The sequence below is a fragment of the Lepus europaeus genome, chromosome 19 (genome assembly GCF_033115175.1).
Source record: "Lepus europaeus isolate LE1 chromosome 19, mLepTim1.pri, whole genome shotgun sequence".
Classification (NCBI taxonomy): domain Eukaryota; kingdom Metazoa; phylum Chordata; class Mammalia; order Lagomorpha; family Leporidae; genus Lepus; species Lepus europaeus.
Genome location: NC_084845.1, coordinates 41,024,045 through 41,050,548, shown reverse-complemented (window position 1 = coordinate 41,050,548; position 26,504 = coordinate 41,024,045). Strand labels below are relative to the sequence as shown.

Below are 26,504 nucleotides of genomic sequence, written 5' to 3'. Positions count from 1 at the left end.
CATGGTTCAGGAAATCATTGTATATACCTGTTTTTCCATATGATCCTTGCAATAGAAAGGTCAAAAGTATGATATGTATAACATTATACTGGTATTGGCAGATAACATATATACAAGTGAATTAAAAAATCTTCATATAAAAATCATTTTGAGACCAATGCATATTTCATTCTTTGTATATATTCAAATTTATATTTATCTGCATATTTTCATTTTCCGAATACTTGTTTTACTGGTCAGTCGTTTATATAGCATATCTATATGTTTAGAACCTCAGATTTACATTTAAGTTACAAGTTTACATACTTTATTATTCAAGCACTTTATCAGGAATGCTCTAAAATGTGATCCAAGCAATAATGAATATACAAGTACACATTCTTTCTTCAGGTTTCACACGAAAGCAGTGTAGCTAAGGCAAAAGAGAATACTGAGAAAATGCAGGAAGGAAAAGAAGATGATATGTCTTTACTATCTGAGGGTCAGCTTGCAGAACAAAGCTTGGCTTCTTCTGAAGATGAAACAGAAATAACAGAGGAATTGGAACCAGAAGGTGACTCTTTTTTAAAATTGTTATTTGCTTTATTCTTTTCTTTGGTCTGTCCAAATATGCATCATAGAACATCTTCACCTAATAGTAGGATCATTCATGAACACTATTTCAGAAATGATGGGATGTGGGTTCATGTGCTTAGTTATGGTTAAATGGAGTTGTTATATCTCTAATTCTTGCAGTTTGAATCGCCACAGTAAAATACTGTAAGTAGTATTGCTGATCATGTTCTGAATTTGTTTTAAACAGTGTTATATTCTCTTTGTGTTCAGAATTATCATCTGGATTATCCTAGAGGTCTTGACCTTTTAAAAATTAAAACTAAGAACCCAGACCAAAAAATACAACATAATGTATGGCTTAATTTATATAAAAGTCTAGAAAAAGCAGACATAGATTTAGTGACAGAAAGCTAGTTGGTAGGCCTGGGGAAGTAAGACTAGAAAAAGAGGAGGCAAGAGGGAGCAATTGCAAAGAAACCTGAGGATACTTTTGTCAGGAATAGATTTGTTCACTATCTTAATTAATTGTGGAGATGATTTCACAGAATTATACATATTCAAAATACTAAGTTTTGCAGTTTAAATGTGTGATTTTTCTTTTAAAGATTTATTTTATTTATTTGAAAGAGTTACAGAGAGTGGGAGAGAGAGAGAGAGAGAGAGAGAGAGAGAGATCCTCCATTTATTTACCAGTTCACTCTCCAAATGGCCGCAATGGCTGGAGCTGAGCTGATCCGATGCCAAGAGCCAGGAGCTTCCTCTGGGTCTCTGTACATGGGTGTAGGGCCCAAGGGCTTCCGCCATCCTCTGTGGCTTTCTCAGGCCAACAGCAGAGAGCTGTATCAGAAGTGGAGCAGCCGGACTCAAACCAGTGCTATATGGGATGCTGGCACTACAGGTGGCAGCTTTTCCCACTATGCCACAGCACTGGCCCATAAATGTGTGATTTACTATGTGTTAGTTTACTTCAATAAAGCTGTAAAAATTTTAGAACTTTTAAATAATAATAATGATAGTATTGACTTTTACACAGTATTATAGGTTAGACTGTTAGAAAACACCTTACATTTCTCTTTAAAATTTTTTTCTTCAAATTCATGTTACAACAAGCTGTATATTTATTTTTATTTCCTTTGTTTCCACCGAAAGTCAGCTTGGAATTTACAGTCATCTTGTTTCTTTTTTAAAAATATAACATATATATAAATGTCTCTGCTGCTAAAGAAAAGGTCCAGACATGAACATCAGACTGTTCTCTTCAGGTTATCCTATGATGTGTGCTTATTTCTCTCTATTTCACAAGATAAAAAGATAATTGGTTACCCTTGTCAATATTGTCCTTTTGTTTTTTAACAGTTGAAGAAGACAAATCAGCTTCTGACAGTGACGATAGTATCATTCCAGTTCCTATTTCTGAGAACATCAAAGAGGTCAGTAGCTTGATGCTAGTGAGAAATGTGCTGAAATAGGCTGCCTTCTCATTCATAGTATATCAGTCTTCATTTATGAAAATCTTAAGGCAAAAGTATTTATTTTTTTAAAGATTTATTTTACATATTTGAAAGGTAGAATTAGAGAGAGAGACGGGTGGGGGGGGGGATCTTCTGTCTTCTGGTTTACTCCGCAATGGCCACAACAGTTGGGATTGGGCCAGGTTGAAGCCAGGAGCCAGGAACTATTCCTAGTTTCCCACGCGGGTGCAGGGACCCAAGCACTTCGGCCATCCTCCACTGCCTTCCAGGCGCATCATCAAGGAGCTGGATCAGAAGTGGAGTAGCCAGTACTTGAACTAGTGACCATATGGGACGCCAACATCACAGGCAGCAGCTTGACTCACTGCACACAATACTGACCCTAGCAAAAATATTTTTGGAATATTTTTAGTATATTATCCTAATCTTAGTCAAATGATTATGTAGTATAAGAAAGTTTTATGATTTCATTATCTAATGGTTCATAACATGTAAATGTTTTTGCCATGAGTTCCTGACATTAGTAGCTTTAGTTACTTCCCAGAACCATTTAATATCCCCTAACTCTTTTTTGGGACCAGTGTACAAAGATGAAGTAAATTAGGCTTGAACTTTAAAAATTTCAAAATGTGAGGTTGCATTTTAAACATCAATAGCTTGACAATGTAAATTCATAATCTGTTCATATCTAAATATGTTCACTGAAAAACCATTAAGATTATTTCATTTCTTCCTAGAAGATAAATAATCTTGTGTAGGGCATACTGTGCTTGTTTTGTAGCACATTGTTCAAAAGTAGTATACAAACAAATTTTGAAAATTATATCTTAAATATATGTGGGAAATATGCTATTAACCAAAACAATTTTTATTGTAAAAGAGAAAAGATTGGAGAAAAGGTAAGTTAAAAAAATTCTAGCTTGTTCATCTACATTAATTTTTCTAAAAATGTTAAATTTTACTTCTTCTATAAGAATTTATATTTTATTGGTAAGAATCTCAATACACAGGGCCAGCGCTGTGGCATAGCGGATAAAGCTGCCGCCTGCAGTGCCAGCATCCCATGTGGGCACCAATTCAAATGCTGGCTGCTCACTTCCAATCCAGCTCTCTGCTATGGCCTGGGGAAGTAGTAGAAGATGGCCCAAGTCCTTGGGCCCCTGTATCCACATGTGAGACCCAGAAGAAGCTCCTGGCTCCTGGCTTCTGATTGGTGCAGCTCTAGCTGTTGCAGCCATCTGGGGAGTGAGCCAGTGGATAGAAGACCTCTCTCTCTGCCTCTGCCTCTTTGTAACTCTGCCTTTCAAATAAATAAATCAACCTTAAAAAAAAAAAAAAAGAATTGCAATACTTCCTTTAATTTTTTCACACTTTCTTATTCTCTCTGAAAAACACAAACATTTCATTTGTCACGGATGCCTCTATCAAATGCAAATAGACGTTGTTTCTGTGCTTGATACAAACAGAACATCTCATCTGTCCATAGTGCTATTATCAGTATTATATCATTTTCTTAAGATTTATTTTTTATTTATTTGAAAGGCAGAGTTAGAGGAGGAGAGAGAGATATTGAGATCTTCATCCGCTAATTCACTCCCCAAATAACCGCAACAGCCAGAGCTGGGCTGAGCCAGGCTGAAGCCAGGAGCCAGGAGCCAGAAGCTTCTAACAGGTCTCTAACATGGGTTCAGGGGCCCAAGTACTTTGGCCATCTTCTGGTGCTATCCCAGGTAAATTAGCAGGGAGCTGGATTGGAAGTGGAGCAGCCGGGACTCAGACCAGCGCTTATATGGGATGCTGGTGTTGCAGGCAGAGGCTTAACCTGCTATGCCACAACGGCAGCCCCTATACAATTATTAATTATAATAAAAAATAACCTACAGCACCCAATACATGGAATCTTCATTGTTCAGAACTGGTAAATCAAGGAAAGAATCTTGAATATGGTTGCCTGAAGACTTTGAATTATATCATTCAGTTCAGTTAAATTTGTTTTGCTTTATCAAATCTGACCTTGTTAAATTATTTTATCAAGCTAATAAATAGAATTCTCAACCCTCTGTTGGAACAGTTTGAAAATAGGTATGAGTTAGAAAATGTACCATTTGTGTAGGATTTAGCTTTATAGCTATAAATAGAACCAGAAGGAGATTTACATACAGAAATAGATGTACAATCATGTATTGCACATTTTGGTCAACAACAGACTACATGTACAACAATGGACGCATAAGATTTTATTGCCTCATGACATTGTAACCGTCTTAGTTCTGAACATGTTCACACAATGATGGTTCACCTAGCAACAGGTTCCCAGAATGTATCCCTTTCATTAAACAATGCATGAGTGTGTTTCCAATAGGATACACACACACACACACACACGAGATTTATTAAAGTAATTGGCTTCTGTGATTATGGAGACTGACAAATCCCAAGATCTCAAGCTAGACTCAGAAGAACCGAGTCCAAAGGCCTGAAAACCAGAAAAGCAGTTCTAGTCTATAAGCCAGTAAATTCTAGTCTGAAAGCCAAAAAGCTTAAAACCCAAAAAAAGCTGATGTTTCAGTCCTTGAACGAAGGCAGGAGGCAATCAGGCAGAAGTTCCTGGCAGTGTTTCTGTTCTAATAGGTCTTCAGTTGATTGGATGCGACCCATCCATCTGTTATAGTCTGTCTACCAAATGAGATGTAAATCTCATCCAAAAAGCCCTCGCTGATAGACCCAGAACTATATACTTGACCAGATCTCTGGGCATCGCATGGCCTAGTGTGATTAACCATTATACCATCTTACTAATCACCCTCGATTCATCATAAACCTGTATGTTAGAGTCAGGCATTTCTATCTCATACATCAATAGTTCTTCTGCAAGATTGCAAAACTGTGTCAGCTTCATCAAGTTGTTTGGTTACCTACACAAGTTAGCCTTTGAACATAAGAAAAGAGAATCTGAATCAGTCCTGGGATCTATGAAGGCAGTTATCCAGGGATATGTTTAGTCAAATCTACAAATAATGCACCTACCCTTTATTGTAACTCGATATTTCAGGGGGATTCACTGCCTGCACTTGAGATCTTTACTCCCTAAGAGAAGTAAATAGGGTATTGTGGCCTTTCCCTCAGGGAGCATCTACAGTAATCGGAAAGATGTGCTCATGAAAAGTCAAACAATAAAATTACAATATAAAGCAGTGACAGGAGATAAACTAATAATTAATATCCTAGTCATATACTTGAGCTAAAGAATACTTAACCATGTTCTGGCCCATTCTTCTCATTTTCTGGATGGGTAAGCTCAAGAAAAAGTGGCTTGCTCACAATCATTCCATTAAATAAGGAAATTCAGAGGAACAAGAACTTTGGAGTGACTTTTCAATAGAAATCACAGATGATATGCCCATGACCTAGCCCACTCACCTGCCTTCTCTCTCATGGGCTTCATGTCTTCATTTTCTCATTTGAAGCTTCATTTCTCCACTTTACTTGTTTGTTGCCCAGAGATAGTCACAGAAAAATACCCAGCCCCAAGCTCCTCACAACAGTTCATTCATTAGCATCTGCTGTGCATCAGGCACACAGAGGAGAGCTGCGTCTTCCCTCAGGGAACTCAGTCTTTTGGGGAGACACGATTAGGAAGTACGGTGGTCAGCACTGGGAGTGGAATGCAGAGTGCCATGGGAGCGTTTGGGACAGGTGCTAAGTCAGCATGAGAGGCCTTCACTGAGGAAGACTTCCTCGAGCCACTAAAGCTTGAGCCACGTGTTGAAGATGATTTGGGGTTAGAGAAAAGATGGAGAAGGATCACTGTAGGTCAAAGAAATGAAAAGCATGAGAATTTGAAAGAACATGGAGCCTGGTTTCTTCTGGGATTCATAGTGGTTTTAAGATGGACCAGACCAATTATGGCACACATGGAGAGCCCCAGGAAAACAGGCTGAAATGAAAGGCGCAGTCCAGAGCTTTGAGACCATGAGGATTTTAAGGAATTGGGGGGAGAAGGTGTGGTGGCAGAATGGATCACTGATTCATTAAACAAATATTTAATGAGCATTCGCTGAACTCCAAACCTTGAGAACAGAGCAGTGAATTAGAGAAATAAGGCTCCTATTGCTATAGAGTTTGCTCTTTGGGGTTGCATTTTAAAAGATCACATTGTTAATAATGTAAAGAATAGAGACACAAACTAATTAAAAAGTAATAAGATGGCTTTATAGTTACCCTCACTTTATAGACTCGGTAAAATTGCCTCTTTTCTACAATGTTGCAAGATTAGGACTAGAGGTAGTGTCCTAGATAAATATCATGTATGTCAATTACACTGTGAGTTTGGATTCTCTAATCCGTTGGGTAAGCAATTTGAGATCATTCCATTTCTTTTTTTCACTGTATAGAATCTGACAGCTCGTGGTTATTTCTTAGAAATGTTGATCCTTAAAGGGAATCTAACGGATTTCCCAGGACTTTGACATATTACTTGGTTTTTTTCTTTTCTTTGTGTCTGTGATCTATAATTAATCATAGATTACTTCATTTTGTTTCATTTCATTTACAACATTTATGAGCTTCACTTTGTCAGTATGAAATGCTTGTCCCCTCCTTTCCTTTCCAAAGTGGCATAATTAGTGTTAGCATCTTTTTTAACAGGCTACATAAAGTTTAGTGGCTGGATTAAATCAAGTTATTAACATAATGTGCTACCCAATTTGCCCCTATCTCTCTTCGTTTCCCGGACATCAAAGCACCACAGAGCACAAGTGTAATTGGGCCTTGCTGGCCTGTCACATTCCGTCAGCCTGATGACTGCTGCTTTTACTGAAAAGCTTCTAGGCATGATAATTACTGGGGGAGGGGGATGAAAGTCAGAGAAACGTAAAACTTTGGACATTTCTGTATGAATATTTTATTAATTTGAATAATCAGAAGTTAACAGTATCAATTTGATGTATAATACATTGGTTAAAAGCCTTGTTTCAGGTCCTCAAAATAGACATCAAAACTCAAATTTGACTTTGCTATGGCATTTTAAAAAAAGAATTAACAGTCCTTTTGCATTTTTTTAAATTTTAGTTAAATGATACAGCTTTCATTTTTCACAATAAAATGTATTGCCCTCAATTCACAGATGTCTTCAAATGAGTCCACAGGTGAGAATGGGAAACCTCAGGCTGCCGGGATACTGGGCTATTAAGTGCAGAGCCTGTTTATCACGTTCTCTTTATCTGTGGTTACTAATAGAGTTTTGTAAAAGCTGCCATATTCAATTGGACTAAATTGCAATTCCACCTGGAAGCAGGCTCGCTGAACAATGTGCAGGCATTCCCAGGTGATTGCAATAATCATGTTCAGCAAATATGGTTGAAACTTTGAAAGGTAAAATGCAAAAAAGCAGTTCACTGGCTTTAAAATTCGTGTATGAAAAATTATTAAATCACTTTGGAATCGAGTGTGATAACCTATCAGTGGATAAAATAAACATATCTCAATGTTTTTCACATGTGCAAGCTTTCAGCCAGCAAGGCATAAATTATATTTTATGTAAAACCAGAAATGTTGAATTACTTTCCTGATAGTAATTACTTTTAAAGCTTTTTTTAAAAATGTCTTGCAACTTAATTATCTCTTATTAATATACAATGAACATCTTTCCTTGGCAGTATTTCCTTTTTTTTTTTTTTTAAGATTTATTTATTTATTTGAAAGGCAAAGTTACAGAGAAGCAGAGGTGGAGAGAGAGAGAAGTCTTCTATCTGCTGGTGCACTCCCCAGATGGCCACAACGGTGGGAGCTGAGCTAATCTGAAACCAAGGAGGCAGGAGTTTCTTTTGGTTCTCCCATGCGGATTCAAGGTCCCAAGAACTTGGGCCATCCTTTACTGCTTTCCCAGGCCATAACAGAGAGCTGGATCAGAAATGGAGAAGCTGGGTCTCAAACCAGCACTCATATGGGATGCCAGCACTGCAGGCGGGGGTTTTACCCACTACATATGTCACAGCGCCAGCTCCAGCCCCAGCAGTATTTCTTTTTAACATATCCATAATATTCCATTATGGCTATGTCGTATTTATTTAAATAAGCACCTTTTGATGGACTCCTAGATTTATATGAGTTTTTGCCAATACAAACATTTCTGGTTAAATTGAACATTTCCTCACATCACACTCTTTGACATAAGCTAATAAAAATAATAAGAAATGGGGACCGGCACCATGGCTCACTTGGTTAATCCTCCGCCTGCGGCGCCAGCATCCCATATGGGCGCCAGGTTCTGGTCCCAGTTGCTCCTCTTCCAGTCCAGCTCTCTGCTGTGGCCCGGAATGGCAGTGGAGGATGGCCCAAGTGCTTGAGCACCTGCACCCGCATGGGAGACCAGGAGGAAGTACCTGATTCCTGGCTTCGGATCAGCGCAGTGCCAGCCATAGTGGTCATTTGGGGAGTGAACCAACAGAAGGAAGACCTCTCTCTCTGTCTCTAACTCTGCCTGTCAAATTAAAAAAAAAAAAAAAGAAGAAGAAGAAGAAGAAGAAATTATACCCTACTGATGATTCCATTTTAAAGAAACAGACAAAAAGGGATACTACATATACATTTATTTTTAGATTTAATTTATTTTCATTTGTTATTTGAAAGGAAGAGAGCTAGAGACAGGTTGAAAGAGTGAGCTCATATCTACTGGTCTACTTTCCAAATGCCTGTAACAACTGAAGCTAGGCCTTGCTGAAGCCAAGGGCCAGGAACTCCATCTGGGTTTCCCACGTGGGTGGCAGGGACATGAATGCTTGTGCCATCACCTGCTATCTCCCAGGGTGCACATTTGTAGGAAGGCAGAATTGGAAGTGCAGCCAGAACTCAAACCCAAGCACTCTAGTGTGGATGCAGGTGTCACAAGTGGCATCTTAACTGCTCTGCAAAACACACGCCCCTACATGTATTTTTATATGAACATACAGATGTGTAACATTCAGAGTTATGTAAGCAAAGGATATGTCTGGAAGGATATATATCATTAGCAGGGATTGTTTCTAGGGCAGTAGTCAGCCAACAATGGCCCCTGTGCCAAATTCAATCTTCTTCCTGTTTGGGTAAGTAAAGTTTTATTTGAAGACTGCCAGATTCATTAATTTACACCTTACCCATAAACAAAGTCAAAGTTAAGTACCTGCCGCAGAGACTGTATAGCCCTCCATGCCAAAAATATTTGCTGTCCAGTTCTTTACAGAAAAGTATTGCCAATTTGCCCTGTCCTTTAGTTAAGGGACAAGGTGAAACAAGGAGCTTTTATTTTTTACTTTTTAAAAAATTTATTTATTTATTTATTTATTTGAAAGGCAGAGTTACAGAGAGGCAGAGAAAAGGGTGCAGGGGTCTTCTAGCCACTGGTTCACTCCTCAGATGGCCCCAACAGCTGGAGCTGAGCCAATCTGAAGTAGGAGCTTCTTCCGGGTCTCCCACATGGGTGCAGAGGCCCAAGGACTTGACGATCTTCTCTTGCCAGGCCATAGCAAAGAGCTGGATCGGAAGAGGAGCAGCTGGGACTCAAACTGGCGCCCATATGGGATGCCAGCACTGCAGGCGTTGGCTTCTATTTTTTACTTTTCATACTTTTTATATTGTTGGATTATTTTTATTGATGAGCATAGAATTACCTCTATGGAAATAATTCATTAGCTAAGTATATGCTAAAATGTTAAAGAGTAGCATAAATAGGAATACTGTGAAAGCTTATCTGAAAAAAATGTTAGTAGGGTTAGGAGATGTAGGATGAATGTTTTTTGGTTTAGAGCGGTCTTGCTCATGTGATCCCCAAACCAGCAGCAGGAGCAGCACCTGAGAATTAGTGAGTCTTGGACCCCACCCCAGGCCTAATGATTAGACTGAGGGTAGGGCCCAGCAATCTGTTTTATTGCTTGATTCTGGTGTATACTAAGCTGTAAGAACCACAGCTTTAGGAAAAAGCAGACTTCTCATTGCTAGCTGCACATTAGAATCACCTGGGGAGCATTTTTAACTGCTAGGGCCCAACTCTACCTAGATCAGCTAAATCAGAATTCTGTTGCACGCTCCCCTGGTGATTCTAATGTGCAGCCAAAATTGAGAATCCTGTACTACAACATCTGTTCACAATGATGGTGAAAGTGGAATGGCATATCCAAATCACCTGAAATGAGGGTGATTTTAAAAATTCTCTCCTTCCTTCACCTCACTGCCATGGTAAACCACAGTTAAAGATGGAAATGTGTCATATCCCTCAGGTGTATTAGGACAGGACAAAATTATTCCTCACTACTGATTTAAAACATGTGGCACATGCCTCTATAATTCACTGACCATTGTAGACGCATTTACATGTTGTTTAAAGGACACCGTGACAGCATTCTAAAAATAAGCACTATGACCCTTGTCACCATTTTGACCCCTATCCCTGAAGTTCCCAACATTTGCATTATTTGTTCAGTGTAATACATTTTAACAGAACGTGCCAGGAAAGACAGGTTACTGCCACTGATGAAAACGGAGATTGGTCTGTTTTGTTTCTTAAAAACATGACCTTGGCAGCTTGAGTTTCTGGAGACATCAGCTTTCTGTGTTCTCTTACTTCTCGTGAAGAGAGATTATTTTAGAAAGCCAGAAAGTTTTCCATTAAAATCTGTCTGCAGAGTAGATGGGACGTGTACCTAAGAGGGAAGCTTTGGCACTTCATGTCAAGTCCAGGGGATGTTTTGAGTCTTTGAGATGGCTGTTCCCATGCCCAGCTTGAAGAAGAGACGTTCTAAGAATCCTGAATCAGTAGACATTCCCTACCCTGCTTACAGACAGCCCTGTCAGTACTAGTGGTGAGCGTGACAGCTTGAACCAGCTGTTTGAACTGTCTTAGAGCTCACCCCAGTTAAAACATGAACTCTTCAAAGGCATGGACATAGCTCCTTCCTTCTGTTTTTATTTTATCATTACTAGTTTGTTATAAAATACCAAGTTTTGCTTACTGTGGCTCCTAAGGGAAGCTTTACTTGTACCTATTTATATACACACAGAAAATGTTTTCATAGTGATAAAAATAATACCTGTGTAGATTAATATAACCATTTGGAGATTAATTTGATAATCCTTTAAAAGTGAAGTTTTCATACCAGTTACCCAGGAGTTCTTTTAAGGGACACATGCATGCATATAAGAAAACATAAAAAGGATTTCAGGGCAACATTATAATAGCAAAAATAATTATTCATCAGTAGGTAGATGAATAAATGGACTAAAGATTATAAATGCCATATAAATGAAATTCTATACAAGAGTTAATAGTAATGAATCAGATTTTAATAATATGACTAAATCTCAAAAGTAGTATTGAGGGAAGAAACAAATTACAAAATGATTAATAGAATACGATATTACAAGTGTAAAATCTAAAAACAGGAAGTAATCCTATATGTTGTCTATGGATATACACATATATAGCAGAAAATACAAAGCTTGTTTAGCATGAGGGAAGCAACTTCCGGATAGTAGTAACCTCCAGGGAATAAACAAGGTGGGGAAAGAATTTGGCAGTTGAGGGCTTTACCTATATCTGAAATATTTTATTTCTTCAACAACAATAGAAAGGTTTGAATCACATTGAGCAAAATGGTTACATCTGTTAAAGATGATGAGTTCTTGAATATGCCAAATTCTTCTCTGTATTTTCCAGTTTGAAATATTTTATAGTAGAAAGAAATGCCTGTTCATTGTAGAAATTTAAAATGAAATTAAATACACCTGTTATCTCTCCAGTCTCGATTTAAATCTGAGTGATACAAGCTGGGAAACCTTTTCAATCGGCCATTCCTAGTTATGCAACATTGTGCTTAAGGGTTGTCAGGTTGAATTCACTTTTAGAAAACCTAACAATCCAACTCCAGTGTGACTGCTGTGATGGCAGAAACCAGAGGAAGAATTCATCACTATCCTCTGAAGTTAAACATGAAACTTTTAAGCAATGCCAATAATAGGCCTAAGTAAACACTATAGAAAAATATGATCTAAATGTGAATTAGCATCAGTCAGGAAGCAATAGTGGAATTGAGCCAAAATCATGAGAGCTGTAATTTCTTTTTCTCTGAGAGTAAAGCCAGCTGTCATCACATTTCTAGATCACTCAGTCACAGAACGTGCAGTGTCCATCTATGCAAACAACTAACAATAAGTTGCATGCAGTTCTTATTCGAGTGATGTCTGTTACTCCTCTTCCCCACAGTCACAATTTATAAAGGCTCTTTTTACATGCACATGTTGACATCTTGCTAACTAGGGCAGCTAATGGGGCAACTGGTGAACAAGACAAAAGAAGTTCTACCAGACAGCATTTTACCTACTAACAAAGGTTCACACACCAGAGAACCATCTTTACCATCCTTCCACCTCTCTGTATCTGAAGGATGCTAATACCTGCAGAGGTATGACCTGTCATGTCGCTCTACTAATTCTCAACAGACATTAATGTGCACTCATCGGAAAGGATTAACTTGCATCGCTGCCACTTAAATCAGTATGTTATTTATTACCCCTTCTAATTCTCCTAATTGAACTTTTTTTTTTCTTATGGAAGATTTTAAATATACAGAAAAGTTGAAATAATCATGCCTCACCATCTAGATTCAACAATATTGGCCTGTCTTTGAGATAGTCTTATTCAATTAAAATCCAGGATAGCAAAATTTCTGAATATATTTGAACTGTTAATAATTTCCCATTTTGCAAAATTGAATGGACACATAAATTTTTTTTTTAAGATTTTATTTATTTGAGAGTTACAGAGAGGCAGAGAGAGAGGTCTTCCATCGGTTGGCTCACTCCCCAAATGGCCTCAATGGCCAGAGCTGTGCCAATCTGAAGCCAGGAGCCAGGAACTTCTTCCAGGTCTCCCATGTGAGTACAGGGGCCCAAGGACTTGGGCCATCTTCTGCTGCTTTCTCAGGCCATAGCAGAGAGCTGGATTGGAAGTGGAGCAGCCGGGACTCGAACCTGCGTCCGTATGGGATACTGGCACTGGAGGCGGCAGCTTTATGGCACTGGCCCCATACACATAGTATTTTTTAAATGAGAAGAAAGCAGTTATAACTGCAGTTTTAGATAGTTCTGGCAATACAAGTACATAAAAGATATTCTGAATATATACAAGGTATTCAGCCTCCTATTTCATTAGATATTTCTTGACAGCCTGTTTACTATGTGCCAGGTACTGGAAAAGATGTTAAGTGTCAGAAGATGAATATGATATGCTCCTGCCCTCCAGGAGCTCACAGTCTAAGGAGAGAGGCAGATAGGTAACAATGTGACTGAGCAGTGCAGTGAGGGCCCCCGTGAGGAAGCACGCAGCTTGCTCTTGGAGATAACAATGCTTTCATAAAGGAGAGCATGTGTGGTTAAAGGCCTCCAGGAACTGAATTTTTTCTGGTGGAAGAAAAGATTTCAGACAGAATAAACAACAGATGTAAAAATCAAGTGAGGTAAACAGCACACAACAGTTTGAGGGAATGACTGGAGTATAGGGTGATAGATTGTGAAGCAGAAAAATGGTGCCTGGGGCTGGCGCTGTGGCATATCGGGTAAAGCCACTGCCTGAAGTGCTGGCATCTCATATGGGCGCCGGTTCGAGTTCCAGCTGCTCCACTTCTGATCCAGCTCTCTGCTATGGCCTGGAAAGCAGTAGAGGATGGCCCAGGCCCTTGGGCCCCTGCACCCATGTGGGAGACCCAGAAGAAGCTCCTGGCTTCGGATTAGCACAGCTCCAGCTGTTGCAGCCAATTGAAGAGTGAACCAGTGGATGGAAGACCTCTCTCTCTCTCTCTCTCTCTCTCTCTCTCTCTCTGGCTCTCCTTCTCTGTGTAACTCTGACTTTCAAATAAATAAATAAATCTTAAAAAAAAAGAAAAAGAAAGATGGTACCTGATTGGTTTTGAGGTAGAGAATTCTGCCACAGTAAGGAGAGTCGTTGGAGCCGTAGGCAAGGGTTGCAGGAGTAGAGGATGTCCAGCCCAGGTGTGGGGAACTGCAGGCTGGCCACCTGTGGGAACCTCCTCTACATGGTTTGCAGCAATCGGTCGACCACAAGGCCTACGAAAACAGCCAGGTGAAACAGATGAAACAGAATGGACTCTGCATAAACAACTAGGAGGAACCAGGTGAAACAGATGAAGTTGAGGCAGGACAGACTCTGCATAAACAACTAGGAAGAACCAGGTGAAACAGATGAACTTTCGACCTGAGGCTATACGCGCCCTTTCATCTGATTGGACGATATCAGCATAAAGGGACATTGGGATCTGGGTGGGCCGGCACGGCCCCTCCTCTTCTTTTCTCCTCTCCTCACTTTCCTTTTGCCCCCACAAGTAAAAGTTCCTTGAGAACCAAGAAAGGGTGAAAGTTCCTTGAGAACCGATGGACGGTGACTGTGTTGGACCTTCGCTGGCGAGGGTCCGACACTGGGGACCATACAAGGCCCACAAAGTCATTTGTTCTGTCCCCTGCAGAGGCAGGACGCAAGTGGACTCAAAATCCAATAAATCTATAGCAGATTAATCTTTAAGTTGATAATTTTGTATGTCATGTAAATTGTGTTGTGAATATCCAAATGGCCCTCAGCAGGAAAAAGGTTCCCCACCCCTGAATTAGAGGTATGAGTGCCTCACTCCTCTCAGTCATGAGAACAGGTCCACTCACTCACTGGGTGTATACTTCATACCACACCAATGATACGGTAAATGTCCAGTATCTGTACAAATGATACAGAAAGTTGAATTACAAGATAAGTTTATTTGAAGTCCATGCGTAGTTTTTGCAGCTGCACATTTTCCATGACCCTTTCAAAGATCCCTTGTAATAGTCCCTACCATCACTGAGTTTATGGTCTCACACCATTCATCACAGTCTGCTTCCAGTTCTGTTAACAAGTTATCTTTTATGTTAATTCTTTCTGGTTTTCCCCTCTTTATTCTGTCAAATTTCTACTTTATAATAACTAGGAAACTTGTATTGGTTACCACATGAGAACCTAAAGAAGTTTCTCTTGAGACTTAAAAAGAAAAAAGAAGAAATGTATCTTATTTTTTCTTTATGTTCCCAGTAACTGAAACAGTGTCTGAAATATATGTTTTTAACTATCCAGTGAATCATTGAGATATTTAGGAAGCAAAATGAACAGGAACTGGGTGATCCATAGGATATAGGGAGTGTCTTAGAATATATAATAAAAGGGAGCTTCAATCTCCTGGGTGTAGATAATTAGGCAGATGGTGATATCATCAGCTGAGGAAGGAAATATCAGAATGAGGAGATCCAGAGAGAAGAGCAGAGGAGAGAAGAGACAATGGCTTCATTTCTGACATGTTGAGTCGGAGTTGTGTATTGTGCATACATGATATAGTTGAACTTCTGTTTCATAGGGACTTGAGTACAACCAGAATTGTTACAGTGTTGAAAAATAAATTGTCTACCACCACTAGCCAACATTTATAGTATTTGGAAATTCTTTATTCAGAGCTTACTTCCCTAGATATATACTGTAAGAAACATTCCTTTTTTAGATTTAAGTTGAATCATATAGCATCAAACATAATGGTAACTGATAACTTATGTCAGTATCATTGCCCAGAGAATTTAACAGGACATATGATAGAAATAATGTGGGACAGGAGGGAGAATACCACATACACACACACACACACACACACAAAACTTGGCCAGAAAGTAGACATAATAAAATGAATTTGAAAGTTCTTTTATTCCTTTGAATAAGACAGTGGGCTCTTTTCTGTTTTGATTCTAGGTGGTTTGGTTTGGTTTGGTTTTTTTGCTGTTGTTGTTTTGGGACTAGGGAGTAGGATCCAAGTATCTACTTTTATCTAGAATTTATTTTAAACTTTAAAGAGTTGCATGTAGTTTTATTTGAGAGCCATTTGGTTCCTGCAGTAATGCAAGTTTTCATATGAGGATTATATAGTTTATATTTTAAATAAAATAACCATTTAAATAATTTTGATTTCCCTGTTATTTAAAAGTCTACTTATCTCTGCTTTAGATCCTATGACAAACCATTTTAAATTCCCAACTTCACAAAGTAAAAATAAATATATGTATTTCATCTTCCTTTTTATAGCTGCAGTCCCTTAATTCTTTTGTGCACAAGCATGAATGTTGTGGAAGATACTATTGTAGAATAGTCCTAAGTTTATCAAATTCTAAGTGATGTAAAAGAATTATGCACTGTGCTGCATTTGTCCCAGACTTATAAAATATACGTATATGCGGTATTTTCACAGCCACAAGACATTTCAAGGGAAAAACAATATCATTTAAAATATTTTCCTTAGCATGTAGTCTTCAGCAAGCAGGGAATGGCTTTTCTGAAGGGAGATTAGACAATAGAGCCAACTTCATTTTTTATGCACGTGAACGGAGAGGGCTTGAGGTTATTAGTTGAAACCGAGTAACCTTTCCAGGCTTTCATCTCTTTCTTTTCGAATTTGAATATGAAAAGCATATTCAAGTCAAAGACCATCACTTTAATGACATTTGGCAGTCATTTGATTTATTAGGTTTTAGAAAAAATTTTCCTTTAAATATTTCATCATACTATGCTAATCCTAGTAATATTGCCAGCTGCAGCCTTGTACCTGTATTAGTGGAGACAGAATGGTGTGGAATTTTCTCTGTCATCCTAGTAAAATTTCCATGAATCTACTGAATAATAAAATAACCTTATTGAAATATTCAGATTTGGGTTTTTAGTTAAAGTGTCTTAGAATACATAATAAAAGAAAATGTCTTTTGAAAAAAGGGGGTAAAATTACTTCATCAAATATTGAGGGGGTTTGACAGCAGTGGAAATTATTCTTCATGGGTATATTTTTACAATAGGATACTTATGGTTTTCAATTTGATTAATTATATTATGTGCTTTGAAGTATGTTATATGATCACTGTAGTGAATTTGCACATTGATTTTCATTTTATAATTTCTAAAAAGCTGGTCATATAAACAGATTTCTCATCAGGTTTTTCTAATTATTATTTGAAGTTAAATAATTTATAATAGCATGTCTCTGAGTTTAATAAAGAATAATTTTGACAATAAAGGACAAATTATAATTTTTTAAAAATTTAACTGCAGCATTATCTTGGTATGATCTAATTCTTAAATAGAAGTCTTATTAATTGAAATCATTTGTCAAGGAACCATTTATAACTCTAAGGAAAATATCTGTGACATCAAAATCTATTAAACAAGGATTGAAGTAAAAATTAAATAAATAAATATTGTTTTACTTGTTTATTCTGTAAAAGTGAAATATAAAGTAAATTGCGAGAAAATGTGTTAGATATAAATTTTTGTCTCTGAAAAGTTACTTATTAAACAAAATATATTATGACAGAATATATGAGAAAATGAACTGTAGTTTCTTCTCTGTTTAATATAATTCATATAGCATCACATATTAGCATAATAGCTATGAGGTGTTCAACAGGCTTCAATTTCTGAATAATTGAAAGTTTCTCAGGTACTGCAGATTAAATGAAAGCAGTGATAAACATGTACTTCGTTACTTCGTTTGAAACAAGGCCAGCTGATATTGTCATTCTGAAAGCAATCAGAGATGAAGATCTCATAATCTTCGCTCCTGATCGACTACTAGTGGGTATTTATAGCCTCAAATGTAAATCAGGAGACTACTGCCATGACACTGTTAACTTCAAACCCTGGGGCATTAGAATCTCATTCTCTCTCTGTGTGTCGTGAATAATCTATCATGAATAATATACAGTAGTGTACATTGCATTCCTGAAAAAAAAAAAAACTCATTGGCCTTTGTGTATTATTTAAAATCAAGGATGGAAAAAAAATAAAGGTTTTTTGTTTGATTGTTTTGTTTCTTTGTTATTGTTTTTTGTTTTATGCTTTTTAAGCAGCCATCAGAAAAAATCCGCATTGAGATCATAGCTCTAAGCCTTAATGATTCTCGAGTAACCATGGATGACACTATCCAACGGCTGTTTGTTGAGTACCGATTCTACAGTCTTCCTGCTGAAGAGACACCTGTGTCACTTCCTAAACCCAAGAGTGGACAGTGGGTCTACTATAACTATAGCAATGGTATGTATAATTCACTTGTAATATAGGCTTTTATGTTGGCCTTTGTTTAAATCTATGAAAAAATCTGAAGGCAGAAGGAGAAGGTTTGATTTTCTTAAGTTCACATAAACTCATGGAAATCTTGTCAGATAGATTAATGAAAATCAAACCTGTAGCCTAAGGATTAAGAAAGTAAAACTGAAATAATACTAAAAACTATATAACAGTATATAAAACTCCTATAATAGTATTATGGCATCTAGGTCCACAATCAAATTATAACTGGAAAATATAATATTTCAAAGGAGAAAAAGTACATCTGATTCAAACTGTTCAGTTTCCTAATTGTTTTGTCTGCTTTCCTGATGTTTTTTATAATATATGTATATATCTCTACCAGTGTTCAGATATTCAGGATTTGGGGTGAAGCCTAAGTTCTTACAGTGTATTTTTTCGTCATTGAGTGCACACATCCATTCATAGCAGCAGGCAGGTGTTCTGTGTTAGGGCTTGATCTAAGTTGTCATAGAAGTGTCAGGGATCAATACAGATCCTGTAAGAGCCCCATAAATTCTTAGGCCACTCAACTTTATGGAATTTTTAAGAATATAATGTGATCATTAATAATTAGTACCATTAGATCATTAGTAATCCCATAGCAATAAATATGATCATATCAAGCTGCCATGGTCCTAAGTTAAAACTGCTCAGTAAGTTCTCCTGGAGCCCTACATTAAAATGAACCATAAGTATGGAGAATTGCAGCATTATCTTTAGCAAAATAGGACACCCCATGCTAGTTAAACACCCATTTTTTTCCCCATCAGTCTTAGAAATTGCACTTCAGGCCGGCACCACAGCGCAATAGGCTAATCCTCTGCCTGTGTCGCCGGCACCCTGGGTTCTAGACCCGGTTGGGGCGCCGGATTCTGTCCCAGTTGCCCCTCTTCCAGGCCAGCTCTCTGCTATGGCCCGGGAAGGCAGTGCAGGATAGCCCAAGTCCTTGGGCCCTGCACCTGCATGGGAGACCAGGGGAAGCACCTGGCTCCTGGCTTCGGATGGGCGCGGTGCACCAGCAGCAGTGGCCATTGGAGGGTGAACCAACGGAAAAAGGAAGACCTTTCTCTCTGTCTCTCTCTTTCACTATCCACTCTGCCTGTCCAAAAACAAACAAACAAAAAAAAATTGCACTTCAGTAAACATATAAAATCATACCGTTGTAAAAGCAGGGTTATAAATACACGTGGCTTTTTGCTTTTTTTTTTTTTTTTTTTTGCAACTCACGTTTTTAGAATTGTGTTCATTCTATGAGACAGTAATCTCCAGAATTCAGAGATCTGGTCTAGTCCACAATTCTTACTAACAAGGCAAACTTAGGCAAGATGTTTAAATTTCATGCTTCCTTATTCTCTTATCTAAAAAACAAGATGCTTTCTATCTCTTCCAGCTCAAATTTGGTAATAACAGGTGGCTTAGAAATCATATGGGAAATAAGTAGCGTAGTCAGGGCAATAATCCGATTCCTTTTTCTTTCCATTCATTTGATGTAAAAGAAACATTTCCAAAAATATTCTCTCAGATTTCCTAGAGATTCATTGCAAAGTGACAGGAAAGTAAGCCATATCAAAATATCATTAGTAATGCAGGAACCGTTCAGTCAACTAATTTAAATGATGATATCCCAAGGAAAAAAAGAAGAGTATTCTTTGCAGAAGTCAGCAGTAGAATGTTATGTTGGATTGGCCACAAAATTGTTTTTTAGAAATTGGTTATACATTGAGAAACTTGGCCATGTAGCAAAACAAATGCTTCCATTTGTTTAAAGAGCAATGCAAATCCTTCTTTGGACCCAATCTGTGATACAATGCTCAAATGTCCTTAATTCTGTACATTCTCACATGGTTGGTTTAGGTCTCTCTTTTTTTTTTTTTTTTTTTTTTTTTTGGTTGATTGTTTTCAGTTTTTTTACCTTTACTGCAAAAGTACCTTACTATCTGATTGGTATTTGTAAAGTTGCTTATGTTTCTAATGATTTAGTCATTTGGTAATATCAAGAAAGCCAATAATCTATTAGAAGTGAATTCAGTAGAAGTGTTTACTTTTCTTTAGCTTCTAGTTCTACCTAATGAGAATTTCAACATTAATCGGAAAGAGTTTTAAGGAGATTGCTCTGGGGGAAGTAGAGAAGAATGTACTCTGTGGTTAGAAGCAAACTAAGGCTCTTTTACATCTATTATTTCTGGAAAAAAAAGTGAAATTCTAGGTCATCAGTAAATTTGAGAAATAATATTAACATTGTTAGAGGTTTTATGTCATTTTTTCATTTAAGTACAACATAATGAAAATGTTTCTTTTTAAAGTGTTATATTTGCATTGCTGTGGTAGGAAGATTTCCCTAAATCTTTGGTTAATAAGTAACTATCTCTAAGTAACTATCTCATCTAATTAGGTACCATTCACTTGTTACTTGACCTAGAAGGTCAATATAATGTAGCTTTGAGTCTTCAAAATCTCATTAAATGTTAATGCAAGTAATTTTCTTTCCAAACTGACTTTTTAATTCAAATGGAAAATTTAGAGGACAATTAGCACACATTGTCTCCTGTTTGAACACCACATAGGTAGAGATTAGCTGAACCTAGCAAAGATTTTAGTCTAAAATAGGTACATAGAAGGAGGGGGTAGGCTAGTGATCCCCAGGCGTATTCATTATCAGATTCAATCTTTGTTAAGAGGTGTTAATACCATTTTCACCTACAGTCAAAAAAAAAAAAATAATCTTCTAGGGCTACTATCACTGAAAAAACTAAAGTTGCATTCACTTTCCAGACCTTGATAGCAAGAACAAAATATTGCATTTTATTAGGCTTGAAATTTTTGCTTGAGAATGCTGAGAAAGCAAGAAAATAGTCAGGAAAAAAAATAAGATTAATGGTAGATCTGAGGAATGTTGTCTGGACTGGATAAAGCCTTCTAGAGAATTGACAAGGGGAAGAAAAAGATTAATGAAATTGTCCAAAGTTTTTATGAGACTTATACAGATCTGGCCGTTAGTCCCTGAGGATTGAACAGTCTATCTTTTGGAACAATTAAAGTTTAATTCAGAGATGAAGAGGATGTAGAACATCAGTTTTTGTTACTAATGGGAAGGGAAATTTGGCAAAGATAAGGATTATGGGAGTGGTAACACTTTAATACAAAAGTTATCTAAGATTCAAGGTTATCAACTCTTTATAATTAAGCCATCTGCATTTCTCAATTCTGCCATATGACCTTAATAGATAATATAAGGATTTCTCCCAACTTGCAGAAGTGAGGACTGTGTTTATAACAGCGGGCAACTGAAAATTAAGTATTTGACTACTTATTTGTATCCTCTTTAAGTTGTATGCTTTCAGTAAGTTGTGTCAACTTCCAGCAAATCCTGAACAAATGTGACTTCTAATGGGAATGAAAGGTAAATAGCTTAACTTTTGAAGCTTCTGACACTTTTAATAATCATCATTTGCTAAATGATGAAGTTTTGAAATTGTTAAAAATAATAATAATAACAACAACAACAACCATCTAGAGCTTCAGAACACCAACTCGTGGTTTTCATGGGATCGTGCCCTATTCAGAGGTGGCCAAAGTGTGACTGTCTCCCACAGTGTTCAAAACAAAAGGGTTCACTAGTTCCTGATTCTAGTTAAAAATTGAGAAAAGGAAGTGTTCTCAATGTGCCTTACCCTTAGCAGCACCAGCCAAGAACGTACTAGAATTATACATATTCAGGCCTTACCCCAGACATACTGAATCAGAAAGTCTGGGGACACAGCTTAGTAGTCTACATTTTTTAACAAACACTCAGAGGGATCCCAGTGCACATTAGAGATTGAGAGCCAGTGGCTATGTTAAGATGCCTGATTAATGCCTTGTTTGTGCAAGCAAGAGAGCTGTAATTCTAATTTGGTACCCCTCTGGTGAACTAAGCACATTCATAATAACCTGGAGTTTTTATATATATTTAAAGGAATATATATACTTTTATATTAAGAGTCATTACTAAGATTCTTAATTATTAATATATATATAGAGAGAGGAATTTTTAAATGTTTTGAGCCATAAGATTTGTTTCAATATATCTAAGCAGTATCTCTTTATGAAAGAGTGAAGGAAGATAACGTGGCTTCCCTTGTTAACAGCTGTGGCACTCTCTCCTTCTCCCTCTCCAGCCTTGTACTGACAAAAAGACAGCAGCTTAAGTGGCAGAAAGGAGGAAGAGCGATGGCATGGAAGTTAGGAGGGAAGCAGATATTGCAGGACTCAGATTCTAGCTCTGCTGCTTTCTAGCTAGCTTGTCTTGGGGAACTCACTAATCTTCCCTGGGCCTTTTTAATCATCTGTAAAATGTGGGTCAGTGTGGTTCTTGACCCATGTGACTGCAGTCAAAGCACTGAGTATAGTACCTGGTACGTAATCATCACACAGTAACTGGTGGCTATCATTATTTTCATCTTGTTAGAGTAGGAAATGCAGTGTGCTGGCCAATTGGATGAAGCAGAAGCACAAAGAATGCTCCACAACACCATTTTTTAAATGAATTTTAATGGTATAGATTTTTTTAAAAGTCAAACATAGAATTATGAATGGCCTAGCAATTCCACTTGTAAATAAATACCAAAAAGAATTGAAAGCAAGATGTAGGAAATATACTTTTAAACCCAGGCTCCCATCTGCACTGTTCACAATAGCCAGAAGATAGGAACAACCCAAATGCAAATCACAGGATGAATGGATAAACAAAATGAGTATATATGAAGGGGCTTCAAAAAGTTTGTGGAAAAATGGAATTAAGAGGAAAGTTTATTTTGGTGTGAAAGAAATTTTGAAATACATGCATAGTTTTTTCGTAATGTACATTTTCCACCAATTTTTTTAAAGCACCTTCGTATGTAAATGGAATGTTATCCAGCCCTAAAAAGGGATGAAATTTGATCAATACTGTGGATAAACCTTGATCAATGCTAAATGAAATGGGCTAGACTAAAAAGGACAAATGCTGTACAATTCTACTTTATGAGGTACCTTGAGTAGTCAAATCTATTGAGACAGGAAGCAGAATAACTGTTACAGGGGCTGGGAGGAGTGAAGAATGGAGAATTATCATTTAATGGGTCTAGAGTTTCCAGTGGGCTGATGAAGAAATTCTAGAACTGGATGGTGGTGATGCAGCGACAGTGTGAATGTACCTGATGCCACTGAGCTGAGTGCTTACCAGTGGATGCAGTGGTGCATTTTGTGTAACAAATATTAAGTCATTGAATTTCATCAAAACTAGTCTAAATTAAAATGGAAATTTAGTCTTTAATCACTAAGATTTCCCGTATTTTCAAACAATATAAACCAGTACCACCTAAAAGCTTTAGAACTCTGGAATTAGAAATGGCATCCCACATCTTGCATTGGTAACAGAAAATCTTACTTAAGGAGAAAAGTTCCCATCTGGGTTGCAATACTAGGATCCTCTAAAAAAAACGAGTTACTGCCTTCCAGCATTAGTGGAACACAACTATTAGCATGACTTTTAGCATCAATAAGTAAAACAAAATGCTCTGAACTCTTTATCTCTATTGATTTCTGTCTCAGTAATCTGTGTAATAAATCATATTTGCTAATATGATATCACACAAAGAACAAAATCCAGGAGTCGCTGTCAGACCTTGCCCATTCAGAACTGGTTATCAACTTGACTGTTTTTAACTTGTCTTCAGTGATTCTTATTTCTCATTAACTCCTCACCCTTACATAATCGCCTTTACATCTCCCACTTCATGTGCCTAACTCGGAACTGGGCACATCTGTGGTGCTCAGTTAATAGTTGCTCAACTAAGTCAAACAATTAAATGAATTTGGGATTGAATTGAAATTGTCCAGGGAAACATTTTCACTATGAACTGTGTTTGTTCCTGGTGGAGCCTGAGGAGAACTGGCTTTTGAACTGTCATGGGGAGTGGGCATTTGGCCCAGCAGTGAAGACGCCATGTGGGACACCTGCATCCCGTATCAGAGTGCCTGGGTTTGAATGCTAGCTCTAGTTCAGGTTCTGGCTTCCTGTTAGGGTATATCCTGGGAGACAGCAAGCGATGACTCAAGTTCTTGGTCCCCTGCCACCCACGTGAGAGACCAAGATGGGATTCCAGCCCCAGCCTCAGCCTTTCAGCTTGGCCCAACCCATGCTGTTATGGCACCTGGGGAGTGAACCAGCAGATAGATGATCTCTGTCTCTCTGTGTGTGTCTGCTTTTCAATAAAAATTCTTGAAAAACTGGTCATATTTTTTAAAATATATATTTGGAAATCAGAGTTACACAGAAAGAGAGAGGCAGAGAGAGAGCGAGGTCTTGCATCTACTGGTTCACTCCCTAATTGGCCAAAACAGCTGGAGCTGTGCAGATCTGAAACCAGGAACTAGGAGCTTCTTCTGGGTCTTCTCCGTGGGTGCAGGGACCCAAGGACTTGGGCCATCTTCTGTTCTCCCAAGCCATAGCAGAGAGCTGGATGGGAAGTGGAGCAGCAGGGACTCGAACCGGCACCCATATGGGATGCCAGGGCTGCAGGCAGCAGCTCTACCCTCTACGCCACAGTGCCGGCCTGTGGTCATTTTTTTTTTTTTAATTTTTGACAGGCAGAGTGGACAGTGAGAGAGAGACAGAGAGAAAAGTCTTCCTTTGCCGTTGGTTCACCCTCCAATAGCTGCCACGGCCGGCACGCTGCAACCAGCGCATCGCACTGATCCGAAGCCAGGGGCCAGTTGCTTCTCCTGGTCCCCCATGCAGGTGCAGAGCCCAAGCACCTGGGCCATCCTCCACTGCACTCCCGGGCCACAGCAGAGAGCTGGCCTGGAAGAGGGGCAACCAGGAGAGAATCTGGCTCCCCACTGGGACTAGAACCCGGTGTGCCAGTGCCGCAGGCAGAGGATTAGCCTATTGAGCAGCGGCGCTGGCCCTCATATATTTTTAAAAACATAATTGTCATTTTTTCACCTTTTATGCACTTTTATAAGGTACAAGCTCTTACTTGTGATCTGGTCACAAGGGAGCCTTACCATACAAAAATATTTTCAGGGGCGGTCAGAACTTGGTTCAATGATTAAGATGCTACCTAGGATGCCTGCATCCCATTTCAGAATGCCTGGTTTGAGTCCTGGTCCCAGCTCCACTTCTGATCTAGCTTCCTGCTAATGCACATCCTGGGAAGCAGTGGCAATGACTCAAGTACTTGAGACTCTTGACACCCATGTGAGAGACCCAAATTGAGTTCTGGCCTCCTGGCTTTGGCCTGGCCCAGCCCCAGCTATTGGGGCATTTGGGAAGTGAACCAGTAGATGGGAGATACTCATTCTCCATTCTCTTTCTCTCTCCCTCTTCCTCTCCATCTCCTTCTCCCTCTCCCTCCATCTCCCTCTCTCCCCCCACCCTCTCCCTTTCTTCCTTTGAGGTAAAGTGAAAATAGATAAATTAAAATTTTTAAATAATAACAGAATGAAAAGTAGAGTTTTCATACTCTAAGACGCCATTTTCCCAAAGTGCAGAAGCATACTCACATTATCAATTGTTGGCCATCTTCTTGCTGGTGGTACCTGAGACCAGTTACCTAACCTCCTATCACAGCTACACAAAGTCTGGTCACATTCCTGTATGCAAACATGCACCAAAGACAAGCTTCACACCCTGAAACCCCTCTCCCTTTTCCACATTTCTCTCCCCTATCCTCTGCCAGCAGACGTCAGCTTGTGGATTTCCTCAGCCCAATGCACTAGATGCCTCTTTTATTGCATGTTGTGGCAGGAGAGAAGGATTAAATTACTGAGGCTGTCAGAAAGGACAAGCACTCTGCCATACATTATCATTATCACTTGCTTCTTGGGTGAAAGAAAATGCAGTAAATCCCTCAAATACAAAGCAATAAAGACCGCTGGCTTTTACTGTCATGACTGCCAGTGCCATTAACAGGCAGTGACAGTGATGTGGCTCTCTTGGATGTTGCTTGTATCTTTTCTGACAGTGTGCACATAAACCTGCCTGTGACATGACATTAGATCACATGACTATTCAGATTTGATTCTGGTCTCTGGAGCTGTTTTCTTTTCCCAAGTGAGGTGGCATGACTTGTGTCTTTAAAAACAGGTATTTATAAAAAATACAGAATGGTACTAATGTTGCCTATTCCTGAGTGACTTCCTTCAGTGTTGTTTTTTTTTTCCTTTTTGTGTAGTGATCTATGTGGATAAAGAGAACAACCAAGAGAAGAGAGACATCTTAAAAGCCATACTACAGAAACAAGAGATGCCTAATAAAAGGTACATCAGAGCAGTCTGAATAAGCTAAT

General features: G+C 38.4%; 1 protein-coding gene across 7 annotated transcripts in view; it reads left to right on the top strand.

Moving 5' to 3' along the window:
- Positions 1-26,504, top strand: part of RPGRIP1L (RPGRIP1 like) — a 110,190-nt gene that overhangs the window by 65,136 nt on the left and 18,550 nt on the right. For all 7 annotated transcript variants that reach the window (XM_062177302.1, XM_062177300.1, XM_062177298.1 and 4 more), the window contains 4 exons: positions 391-553; positions 1,912-1,985; positions 17,973-18,156; positions 26,391-26,475. In XM_062177302.1, coding sequence (XP_062033286.1) covers positions 391-553; positions 1,912-1,985; positions 17,973-18,156; positions 26,391-26,475 — 506 coding nt within the window. The remainder of the gene's footprint in view (positions 1-390; positions 554-1,911; positions 1,986-17,972; positions 18,157-26,390; positions 26,476-26,504) is intronic.